This window comes from Perissodus microlepis, chromosome 4 (genome assembly GCF_051167445.1).
Source record: "Perissodus microlepis isolate ML-2025 ecotype Zambia chromosome 4, ASM5116744v1, whole genome shotgun sequence".
Lineage (NCBI taxonomy): Eukaryota > Metazoa > Chordata > Actinopteri > Cichliformes > Cichlidae > Perissodus > Perissodus microlepis.
The window spans coordinates 24,320,926-24,334,332 of NC_140464.1; the positions used below are offsets into that span (position 1 = coordinate 24,320,926).

A 13,407-nucleotide genomic window follows, 5' to 3' on the forward strand; every position below is an offset into this window, starting at 1 on the left:
AGGAGAAGAGAATACAAGAGATGGAAAAACCCTGATTAGTCAGAAAACCACTTCACATACCAATGAAAAAACACTGTGCGCTTTTAAGCTTCTGAACTTTAAATGAACATCAGAAACATAATGAACTACGTGCATTGTTTGGGGCAGGAAGGGGACTAAAAGGTTCTTATTTTATGTACAAAAAACATCCAAAGCAGAAACACTCGCATGCTTCTATCGCAGTTAAACCTTTCATTTCACGATAACGTTCCTGCTTTCAAATATTAGCATCAGCATCGGACTTAAAGACTGCAGCGTCAGTCCGAGTCCAGCTCGTACGTTAACAGTTACCCTTCATGATTCATGCCTTTGACCTGACACAGAAAACTTTAAGAAAAAAAAAAAAGAATAGCATAAATGAGTATCAGAAGATAGATAGGAGATGGTATAGATATTGGCTGCAGAACAAAAAAGCCTTTTGGAAAACAGCCAGCACTGCAAATTTAAGCAGGGCTGATGGAATTTGCTTTGGTCTGACAGTAATGTTACGTTTATGTCAGGCCCTCCATTTAAATCACCACATAACAGAATCCCTCGATACAGACAGATTTTAATTTAAAAAAAAAAAAAAGAGAGAGAGAAAGGAGAGATAAATGCAGAGACAGCATGACAGAAAAGAGAGAGAGAGAGAGAGATGGAGCATTAGATGAGAAAAATGATGCGGAGACAGCAGAGGAGTTCTGAAGTGAGATAGAACAGTGTGTGACAGAAAAGGGGAAAGAAAACAATTAGATGAGTGAGATAAGTGGAAAGTAAGAGCTCATTCTGCAGTGAAGTGAAAACAGAAAAGCACAGTGTGTCTCTACATTACTTATTCCTGCATTTTTTATTTTTTTCTGTCCCAGTGCCTAAATGTTCTAGGGCTTCACCGTATGCATGTGTTGTTGCTTCCTTCAGTGCCTCTCTGTTCTTTTGTCACTCTTGCTGATTGACTGTTTTAAAGTTCTGGCTCACATCCAAACACCACAGTGAAAGTGCAGACACACACACATACAAAAAAAGCACTATCATGAGCATTAACCCAACTCACACAGGTAAACGCGAGCACACGGAAGATGGCTGCATCACTTTAAACGATGCATACGCATGCTTAAATAATCCATTTATATGCAGGCTCTCTGTTAAGTAATGAACATAAAAACGCTGCCACTCAACTGAGACCATTCGAGCGTGCACACAGGCCTACTCCCTCTTAAATTACACAACTGACCTTTTTCAGCAAAAAAAAAATACAAGAAAGAAAGAAAAAGACAAGTAGATGCCAATTCTGTTAAAATACAGACCTGTTATTTGTTTGATTATAACTAGCAATTATAAAAGCATCTCACTCTTGTCATTATACGAGTTAATACATGACGCACGCTTTTAAGTGAAAGAAAAACATTGTGAATCATGAGGGCTCGGCAAAAAGTCACTTCTTAAAGTTAGAGCGCTTAAAAATTTAGCCACTAGATGTCAGTTAAGTTGTAGTTTGCAGCCAGCCGAGTTCTGCTTTCTCACCCCTGGCAATTCAAGAGCTTAATCCTAGCTATCGTGGCCGCTGTAGGACAAACATGTTTTAGTCACCCAAGAGAGCTCGAAAACATTACATTTAGACTTAAACCCATAACAGCTGCAGCTGGGCAATGTGTTTCTACTGTTTGGACTGGATCCCCCCAGGAATTTTTCCCTATTTGGTGAAGGCTGTCAATCCACTGTTTACCTCAGCAGTCAATGGCGGGTGAGAAGCATTTACTTCTTTAAGAGGCTGTAAAACTTTCTGAAAGGAGTCCAATACACAAAGAGTCAAAAAAGTTCACTTCCAACCAGTGACAGCAATACTGTAGTGAGTTGTTGAGGACATCCTGAACTTTTATGTCACTAAGACTATTGTTTTTGCTGGTGTTAGCATCACTTAGCCACTGTTAACTTCTCTTAGCTGCTGCTAGCATTATTGACACTGTGTTTGAAGCTGATGTAAAAAAGTTGATTGTTGGAAACTTAGCAAATAAACTCTCACGCGTGTTAATGTAATCAAGCTGTTTATCAGAGGGAAAGTATGATTTTTAGGACACAAACCTAACATTAGCTGGTATAGGATTTGCTCGTAACTAGCTTGTTCTAATTTAGTCAGATAGCTGTCAGCTGTCCAGAGACAGGGCCACATCTCTATTGACAGTCATTGCAATAATATATGCAATAATAAATACGCATGTTTATGCACAATCTCTTGGAGATGAGGCTTGAAGCGAGGAGGAAAAGGATGATGTTTTATTAAGACGCCAGTGGCGTCGTCCCTTTCCTCCACAAAATGGTGACCACTCGCATGTGTTTTTATCGGAAATATTTTAAGATTACGAGAACCCATTAATTTGTTGGAAGACACAGTTACACACTAATCTATATAATGAAAACAATAACCTTTTTTTCTATAAAAAATCCCATCAAAATGAGTGACTGCCCTTTCAGACGTTTCATTTGTCTCTGCACACATGCGCAGAACTGTAAATCTCGATTGTTTCTGAACTATTTTAGGTCACCCCGAGGGTTTCCTTTCTTCATAATAGATGTCAGACACTTGAGCAGCAGTTACAGATAATGTCAGACAGCAATTCTGTCGTGACAGATATTAGAGCTCCAGCAGACTGCTGTCACACTCAAACTCACCACTTAGCAGCAAGAAAGTGCTACTTTCTTGTGGTATAGCAAACATATCATTAATATGTAGAATTACATAGAGTGCTTGCCCATGTGGGAGGGAACCTGTCAGTCATCAAGCCACCTCTATATCTGTAACCGATATCAGACCCAAACATGGTTACATTGTATGAGAGCCCTATAACAAAAAAGAAGCCTGAATGTTGTATTAATATGTATTCTATGGATCTCCTGGCCTGAGACACTTTAAAGCATCTCTGCCCTCTACTGATTTTTATAGTACTATTAAATATATATGTGTATGTAATACATCTGGAACATAAGTTCCTGCTGGTCAGCTACTATTTTTTATGGTTTTTAATAGATCTGTAATGAAAGAGAACATGTTTTAAAATCTTAGGTAGAAGAACTTAAACCTACTCACAGGTATTCTTTCACACGTACACATTTTAATGGAGGTACCATCAAGGTCTGGCTGTGCGAGCGTGTTCTAATTGTCTCATCTTTCGAAGTGGCACATTTTTGGGCCGAGGTTTAATTTCACACCCAATCCACCTCTAATGCTGCTGTTATTTACACCCTGTCCCATCAACACTGCGCACACATGCAAACGCACTTACACCCTCCACTTACACCTCTAAACATATTCCTGTCCCCTCCCCATCACCCATCTCTACCAGTCGCTGTCATTTCGATCATTCTGTGCCCCCTCATCTTTCCCTTAATGTCCCATCACCCAACAACAGCCCATCTCTGCTAATGGTAAGTTAATTGGCAGGCTGTTGTCATGCATTACCAACAGCATTAGAAATAAAAGACACACATACACACACACACACTTGTCATTCTGCCTGTGAACACGAAGAAGGTCAACCACAATATGATTTTATTTATTTCAAAACAACTGTCCTTAAAACAACATCTGGATTTGCCTTAAAATTAATTTTGACAGTCTACTGACTTCTAGCACTATGCTCAAGTGTCACTCTCTTGCAAGTAGTGCATAACACTTAATGGTGCTAACTCACCACCTACAGATCTTCAGCATGGACGTCCAGCTGTTCATACATCCATCCTTTAATGAGCCCGGAGCAGCTAGCCTGCTAACAAAAACTAGTCGGCTATCAGACATCATCTCTATTCTTGCTTCCCATCACTTCCCATCTCGCTTCGGGTGAAATTCAGAATTAATTTTATTAATAACATCTAAAGCCCCACATGGCCCTATTCATGCCTACATCACTTACATTGGACTATTGCAATTCTCTTTACCTGGGCCTCCAACTCTCCCTCCTTCAGCGCTTGCAATTAGTCCAAAATGCTGCAGCACGTCTCCTAACCGGCACTAGAAGGCATGATCACATCACCCCTGTCCTTGCTAACTTACACCGGCTTCCCGTCAAATATCGCATCGATTTTAAAATCCTTTTGCTCACTTCTAAAATTTTAAATAACTTGGCCCTTAGCTACTTAACTGATCTCCTTGACCTGTATAACCCAAAAAGAGCACTAAGATCCTCCAGGCCACTGCTCCTAATGCAACCGAGATCTCGTTTAAAAGCCAGAGGTGACCGTTCCTTTGCTATTGCCACTTATAGACTCTGGAATAATTTCTTGGAATCTATTCAATCATTCAAATCGTACTTAAACTTAGCTCAAAAACTTAGCTTTTAAAGCAAATTAGTTTGACTTTCACTCGGCCTGCACTACACCATGTAATTGTAATTTTTAATTGCAATTGTACTATTTGTTTCTTGTTCTGCCTGCATTACAGTATTATTGTGAAGCACTTTGATGTACACTAGTCTTTTAAAATGTGCTACAGAAATAAACTTTGATTGGATTTGATGGCCATGCTCTTGTGTATATAGCAGAGCTACAGAGAATTTATAACAGCATTCAGCCTCTCTGATCATCTTTAACGGTTTCACACTCTTATTTTAAACCCAGAGATAACCACGCTTTGAGGCTATGGCACGTAGTTTATTCACTCCAACAATATTAGATCCACTGGCTAAGAACAGCTAACAGAGGCTAACAGCAGCAAAAACAGCTGCGCTTACCGACAGAAAACTTCAGGATTTTCTCAACAACTCACCTCAGCTTCTGTCGTCTGACAGATGTGAGCTTCACTGATTTATCAACTTTTATCGGACTCCTTTCACAAAGTTCTCTATCCCTATCCAGAGTAAATAGACACAAACACTTTACAGCTGAGGTAAACAGCAGACTGACAGGCTACACTCACTACAGATGGAAGGCAGTCCGATTTGTTTGCCTTACCGTAGCTACGATTGCACATTTGAATTGAGAGAGATAAGGAAACAGAATTCATATGACTGCAGTTTGCAAAAAACTGATATCTAGTTTTGAGATTTTACACACGTTACCTTTAAAGCCCCCAACTTCAAATCACAAATACTAAAAAACAGTATTGGTCTCCATAGCTAAAATAATTCAGAGGGTCAAAATGTACAAAATTTGTTTGTACACCTTTGCATTTACTGGTGAGATAATGACTGAAATCTCTCCTGGTCCTTTCCCTGACATTCAACCCCAGCACTGGACTATAAATCCAGTACCAGCTCAGACCTGTGATTTATTACTAAACATCACTTTTATCCAGTCATCCACAGCGCAGTAACGCGTCTCTTTATCCCACTGTGTTCTCTTGTGTAGGTGTGAGTGCTGGTTTTTGTTTGGCTTGTCTTTATGTAAATCCCTCTTCATTAAGTCCATTTCTTGCAGTTCTGTCACAAACACTGGCTCCTGTGCTGCACATTTGTTTTTTGTGCATTTTCGACAGTTCATTTACACTGGTGCTCTGACATCTTCCAACTACCCTTTACAACTTTCCTTTTAACCCCCTTTGTTTCTACTTGTTTAAGACACAGCTGAGAACAGCCAAACGTTATGTTGGATTTCCTTCTTGAAAGAAGTCTGTATCGTTTCAAGTAACAGCTCTCAATCAGCCAAATCCAACAGTTTGTTAAGGTCTGCAAACACTTTCACTATAGACCTTTTGTCACAAACCTGGAAACAAAATAATTTTGTGCTGTATTTGTGGTTTATTTATTGCTACAAATTAAAAAAGCCTAACAACATCCAAATGCAGTGATTAGATGACAAACAGCTCAATCCAATTAAACTCCAAGCTGTGTGACATTACCTTTTAGCAATATTGAACATGCAACATGTTTAAATGGATATTTAAATTTCTATAGATCAACTTGTATTTTTTTTGCACTGCCTTCTCTGTGGCATGATCGGCAATTAATCAATCGGCTCTCTTGTGCAAAGAAATACTGGCCACGTTTTTTACAACTCGACAATCCTACATGGACACTTACATCGTTATCAGTAGCTCTGAAACTCTGGTCCCGGCTTTCACAAATCGATGTGAGATGCAAACAGGAACAATCGACTAAACACACAGAAGGAGTTAAATGGCTGCATGAGAGCTGCACCGTCTTCAGGTCCATTCAGTTTAATCAGCCAGACTTTGACAAAACTATTATCTTTGTATCCTGTACAATAGCGCACATCGCAATCGCCTCTCTCACACGCTCCCTTTTGTCTGTGCGCCTGGTTGGAAGCACTACAGCATCTGGTTGTTCTATATGACACAGATTGCCCCTCTCCACACTTCCCCCTCCCTTGCTCTGCATCCCGGTTGCCACACATCATGGGCTTTGACAGTATGTGGATGATGTCCCTGAGGGAGGCATTAGCTCCCTATCGGGTCTTTTTCTGCTAAACTCCTACTGGGTATTTTTCTTTAAACACAACCCAATCAATAACTTTTAATATTACCTTCTGGCAAACACAGTCAGGGCGAAAAAAGCTGCAGGTGGCTTTGTGGCTGACGCTGAGAGCCTCGGAGGCGAGAGGCAGAGTAGAAAATGCTGTGGAGTTTGCTTTGCTTTAGTGAGCCCACTGAAGCGCGGTGAGCATTACCGATGACATTTCAACAGCAGCGGGGCTGCAAGACAGCGCCGTGCATTCGGGTTCAACTTGCAGAAGTGAGTGCATTCAGGTATGGTTGAGGGTCACTGCCCGTGCTTGACCATTTCATCTTTGCAACATCACAAACAGGCTTTTAGAGGTTTTTGTGTGTATGTGTGTGTGTGTGTATGTGTTTGTGCACAACTTAGACGATGATGATGATGCACCTCCATCCAGTTTCATGGCAGGGGGGCACTGCTTTCTCTTGCATTGGGGAAAGTAATCTCTTTTCTGGTATACACTGATTTATTGTCTGGCACAGCTTTGACAATGGGAAATAAAAACAGTGCTTAGTGGAGCTGGGAGAAAGAAAAAGAAGTTTAAATAGCGTTACTTAGTTGCAGCTCCTGCACAACAGCACATTAATCAGATCTCTTAGTATCGGATTAATCACACACTAGGACATAGGTGTTATTATTCCAAATTAAAGCAGGATCCTGGTGGCTGCCTTTAAATCAGGGATGACACCAAGTTGGATAAAGTCATGTAAAACCCAGATTCAGTCATTACATGTTCTAAGAGCAAACACGTTTTTTTCCCCTTTCATTTTAAACCCTGGAAATATATGAATTTCCCTGTCTCACTGGTCTGTCAATCTGCAGCATACAAATGATTGTGCGTTTCATCTTTCAGCTGCAACACCCACATGTCACTCCTCAAAGCACGAGCACAAGCGTTTCCTGTCTATCGTGGCCGCATAAAGACGCTGACCTGTGGCATTCACATGCCGAAACAAATAAGTCACACGCTCCTACAACACAACCTCTAGGTGAAACAACAAGTCAGCTGAAAACGGAGCGCACAGCTGCTCTTATAGAGCACTGGTCACACACCTGTTCAAGCTTACAGTTAAAACTTGAGGAAACGTGGACACATATGCACATGTGGGCAGCAGGAAAGACAGGATTACAGCATAATATTAATATTAATACAAATATTCACAGACAATTGTAAAATTTGGGGAAAAAGACAGTGAATTGTTTGATATCAAAATGATCTGCCTGCACCTGTGTTTACAAAACAACACACTTTTGTAAACCACTCATAACACTTACCACACCTATGAGCGTTATTTGGGGATTGCGCTGACACACTATTTTTCAGCATTTAGTAAATGTGGCCCTCACTGTCTTGTTCACTATTTATACTTAAAACACACTAAGGTGTCACTTTTGTTTTAAGCCTCTTTTTTTTTTACTAGCCAAATTACGTAGGAATCACCTTGCTAACCATACTAGCTAGCTAGCATTAGCATTACTTGGACCTCTAAAACGGTAGTCAACAAACGAATGGACCAGAAATTTAGTAGCCTAGTCAGTATTAACACCAGGAGAATTACACAATTTGTATCCTATGTGCTTAGGCATAAACTTTTGTGCTAAAAAGTATTTTCTGCTTCTTTAGCGTGTAGCTTTTGGCCTGAATGTACTGTTGTGCTAAACAGGTTTGCTTTGCCAAAGAAACCAGAAAAGTCATTTTAAATCACTGACATGGTAATGGCAGACCTTTCTTTAAAATGTCAACATTTTATTCTGTTGACAGGACACAGACTGAAATGTTAGGATATTTCCAAGTAGCCTTAATTTAAATTAGCTTAAGCATGTATAAAGTGCTAACCATTGCAAACATTTTAGCCAAAGCAATTTTAGCTAGCTAAAAAAAAAGCTAATTTATATTTCAGGTAAGCAAGATGCTACTTACAAAACTACAATTTAAAAAAAAAAAAAAAAAAAAGCATTGTCACATTTTCAGAATTTTGGTATCAAAAGCTATTGTAAGGTTCTAGTCACATTTCCATCCATCTTCTATGTACAGTCTTTTATGTTCCCTGCTTTCTTTAAGGGAAACAAACTCAAACAAGTATAAAATAATGAATTAACACACTGGATGACATTAAAGAAAATAAATGAAGCTGGAGCATGAAAACAATGTCAATCCTACTGATTTGGCCTGAATTAGCTGGGAGTCATAGCCAAATCACCTGAGCCATTTCAAGTAGGATAGACTTTTATTTTAGTCTATAAAAATCAGGAATCTGCCCATGCCCACACAAATCACAGGACGACATCATCAGATTGTTAGCTTTTCACACTTAGCAGCCTGAATTACTTAATTTGCAGGCATTTAAAACAGAAAAAGCAGCTGTGCTATATGTTGACACTGAAAACCATGTAAACAATTAATCATTTGTCACAGATTCAAATCTTGAACATCGACTAACAGTTTCAGCACTTGTTCAGTCCAAAAAATTGGAGCACAAACACTGACAGCACCTGAAGCCTCCCCACAGCAGCATCTGAGGACGTGCCAGAAAATAACAGATGCCACCAAAGCAAATGTTGGATGTGCAGCAGCTAATGACTGGATCCGCAGGCCGTTTTCCAGGTGACTTATGCTACCGCTCCACCGCTGGAGACAAGGATGAGTGAAGCCGCATTGATCTGCTGTTTCTCAAAGCAATCGATTCCACCGCATGGATCTTTGCCGTGTTTTAAGGTCAAGCATGTATGTGATCTTGCGGTCAAATTGTAATTAATGCTAATATATGTAGCATCGCATTACTCTGAGACAGCTAAACACCTGAGACATTTATCCTGCATGACTGAGTTTCTGTAGCTTCCAAGTTTACTCGACTGCAAGCGGACTGAGCATCAGTGACGCTTTAAACTAACAATGTGACCGGCATTTATTACAAAGGGAAACGTGCCAGTGCGAGCTGTTGATGCAATGAGATGCCCACACGCACTGCTGTGTAATTTCACACGAGGTGAAAAAACAAAATAGACAGCGGCACAGGCGCAAAAAAATAAAAAAAGCTGCGCTCTTTTCTACCTTCTACTCCACATCCCCAGAAACAACTACCAAAACACTTCCCTTGTTCTCTTCCTCCTATTGTCTCTTTTTATGAGAGCTTCTCTTTATCATAAGCTTCCTGACTCTTGAATTTCTTCCAATTTAGAAAAGACACAGAGAGAGGTTGAAAAAAAATTATATCAGTAAAAATAAGGCGATCGCAATAATGGCCTGTTCAGCAAAAGACTGCAACACCAGGATTACAGGAGAAAGACAACGTTTATCTTACTGTTACACCTCAAAGCCGAAATCTACCTTTAACTGCACTCCGTACATTAGCAGAGAGAAAAGAAGGCTGACCCTAAAAATGTTCAAATTGCATTTAACACGTCAAACACTGCGGCTTTCATTTAAGACTGGTGACGTGGGCTCTTTGAGTCTAAATAAAAAGTCTCTTGTTAAATGGATTTGACTGAAAAAATGATTGAAAAGCTATGCAGCACTTAATTAGCGGCGCTGAACGGCGCCGATATAACGAGGGGCCAGAATCCCATTTAGGTTAGGTACACAAAGGTTGGAGATAAAGCTTTTAAAAAACTCATGAGACATTATTATTCTAATATGTCCTCATTTAGGCCATTATTCCAGCCAGAGCCTTTTTTTCTAAACAGTTTATGTAAGAGCAGGAAGCACGCTCGAATAATAAGCCCAGCAGACTAATAATCTGCCAGTGTACGTGTGAATGCTATATTTTTGTTTAATCAGAAACAGCGGGGCGTTGTTGTTAATTAGATGCATCGTCGCTGTTAATATATCTGTGTGGCATTAGCCGAAGCAGATAAGCGACTTGATGCTTGAAGGGCCGAGGCTAAAGCTAAAGCTCTTCGTTACAAAGCCACGCCGTTGCTCTGCTGCTGGCTAAAAGGCAGCAGGTTAAAGGTGTAGAGGAGTGCCTGTGTAATGGTGCTGTTTGTAGTGTGCTCACACAGTGTGCACACACTCCATCCCACCACAAAAAGAGGAGATTAAATTTGCACCAAGGCTCAGTCTCCTAACGTCACCGCTGATTAACAGTGCATGAGATGAGAGAGACGAAGAGGGAGAAGAAGAAATAGAGAAGAAAAAAGTTACTGAGGAGTAATGGATGAGAAAATGATGAAATCTACTGATATGATGATAACCTCTCATTGCCCCTGGTGGTAAAAACATTTGCTCTGTGTAATCTGGTCCTGGGTGAGAGTGGGAACGACGTCTTCTTTCATCTTTCTCTCTGTCGTCCACAAACATGCGGCGCGTGAAAACATGAGAACAGCTGACACACACACAAACGACAAAAACCAAAAAAACTAATTTAACAAATCCTTTAATTGCCTGATCAATGCCTGTGGAGTGTAAACGAGGCCGATAGTCGATCGAGGTGGGCGGGGTCGGGATGAACGACCACGTGCTGACGCGTGCCATTGATCAAAGTGCACACTGTGCTAAAAACCAAGGATTAAACCATTCATCTGCAAGCTCCACCTTGAACCATTATCCTGACCCGCAAGCAAACCTGGCATAAGATACGAAGCAGTAAAAAAACACACACTACAGAAGTTTAAGAACATCCATCATTGAGCGTTAGGAGAGGCACACACAGCCGAGATAAGATGGTTTGTTTCAGCGGTTCTCTACAGGGACAACACGAGAAAACTAAGAAGAGCTCCACCTATAAAGAGGCCCCATGCATCAATATTGTCTTACTTTGTGTTTTGCCAGCCAAAGTCTCATCCCAGCGTCTCAGAAGTAGCATGATGGTGCGGCCTGGGACTCCTCTCTCCCTCTCATAGCCTCAGACTGAGGGAGGCCGAACTAAAGTCAACATGAGAGAAAAGACAATATGATTATTGAATGTGAGCGGCTGCTGTTAAAAAAACTAATTTTGAGCTCTTTTTCCTGACTGTACATAAACAGTGCTGCATTCTGTGTTATCACAGCTTGTCCCTGAGGGTGATGACAGTCTCCCCCTCAAGGGTTTCCCGTGATTTTGCCTCTCATAACAGGCCGTGATGATGCAGAGCGGTCGAAAAATTGGAATAGAGAGGGAAGTGACAGGAAATGATTACAAATGTTATCCCTGTGGAAAAATTACACAATTACATTAAACTGAATCAGATCTGAGGAGCACCGAAACCTTTTCTTGTGGACAAATAAACACAGCATTAAAAACAACTTTCACCCCAAAATCAAGTTTATATATATTGTGCTACAATATCATTTATCCATCTAGATGGTTTTGGTGTGAGCTGCTCTGTTCTGGAGATACCATGTTTGCCTTCTCCTGAGCGAACTGTCCTCTGTCCAGAAAAACAGAAATCTCCAGATCTTGTTGTGAACAGTTTCACGTAGGAACTTTCTTTGCATTCTAGTGTCCACATCTACATCTGCCAACCGTCGTCGGAGTGCAGCTAGCTGACATCACGGCTCAGCTGAGGGGGGGACGGGGGGCACACTATTAATGTTTACATCCTGTCCTGCTGTCACAAGCAGGAGCCTCTACTCACAGGTAGAAGCGCACTTCCTCCTGCACAGTGATGTTTGGCAGGTGTGCTGGCTGGAAAGAATATAGTCCCCACATGAAACTGCTCACGTCCAGGTTTGTGGATTTTGTGATTTCTGAAAAAGCTGCATAAAGTTTTTTAAATGCATTTGCGTGGCAAACATGAGGTGAGTGCCATTTAATTCCAGAAAAGGACAACAATCTAGACGGATAAACAGCGCTCCACGTTAAAGGAAAAGAATTTCTCCCTGTGATTGACATAACTAATCACCTGGATTGATACCACATGACAAAGTCATTAGCCGGTTAACAGAAAGACGAGTTTAATTAACTCACAACCGGACAATAAAGTAGCCCTTCATTATTTTCAGGTGTCATTTTACCAGCAGGTTTGTCTTTGGCTAAACCAATTGCACTTAATCAAACAAATGTGTTTTACTCTCTACCAGGACACCTCATTAGGTGTGTGGGGTTTGCCGAAGTAAATACAGATGTTCGTGAATGGATGGGTAAGATTAAAAATCAAGGCGCCGATGCTGAGCATTTATCTCCGCATCCTAATCCCTTCAGCGGTGACTGTGTGACAAGGAGCTGGCACCGGGAACTCACAGCGGTTTTAGGTAAAATCCTCGTCGGGTCAAGGGGGTAAAGCAGCAATTTCGAGGTAATTGTACTCCACAGGAGCAGCTTCACTTCTGTTCCTCTGGAAAGACGTTTGGAGTCGCTCGTCTTCCCGACGACCGCCAGTCTGTTATTGCAGAGGGGAAAAGGGAGGACAGCAGGTTAGAAGCAGGTCACAGTCAGTTAGACTCTAATAAAGCCTTGCTACGCCTGGTCGACCTCTGACCTGCTCCCCTTAGAATCAATAAACCCGATTAAATGATGGGAACTTAAAATGCAAGAGCTGCCGTGCTCATGTGCACATCTGGACATAACTCTCAGCTTTGAATGAAAACCTGTTTGAATGCATCTCACAGCTCATCTTCAGCAAAGCGTGTGCGTGTTTGCTCTCTGATCTGAGAGGAAGCCAAGCCTAATATTTTAAATAACACATTTCCTCCAAATCCACTGTAGTACAAAAACATGTCTTCTCCTACATCCCTAACAACACCCTCAAACTACAGCATGTGCAGCATCGCAGGAATAAGAAACAGCTTCTGTTAATCCTCTTATACATAACTCATACATCAGGAGTCCATATGAGTGTCCAAATTGCATATGTGTGTGTGTGTGTGTTGGGGGGGCGAACCATACTTTAGGTAAATAAATGATTAATTGAAATATGTCGATGAATAATGAACCAGTCTCTGCGGGGTAACAGATTGTACTTTTCATATTTAATAGATTGATGGGCCTCGCACAAACTCTGACACCATGTACGCTCGCCGTTAAAG

General features: G+C 41.0%; 1 protein-coding gene across 5 annotated transcripts in view; it reads right to left on the bottom strand.

Moving 5' to 3' along the window:
• The window catches only part of grin2ba (glutamate receptor, ionotropic, N-methyl D-aspartate 2B, genome duplicate a), a 141,668-nt gene that overhangs the window by 122,524 nt on the left and 5,737 nt on the right, over positions 1-13,407 (bottom strand). For all 5 annotated transcript variants that reach the window (XM_084926642.1, XM_084926640.1, XM_084926639.1 and 2 more), the window contains exons 2-3: positions 12,623-12,761; positions 11,218-11,325 (exon numbers count right to left, since the gene is read on the bottom strand). In XM_084926642.1, the coding sequence (XP_084782768.1) occupies positions 11,218-11,244 (27 nt within the window). In that variant the 5' untranslated portion in view covers positions 11,245-11,325; positions 12,623-12,761. The remainder of the gene's footprint in view (positions 1-11,217; positions 11,326-12,622; positions 12,762-13,407) is intronic.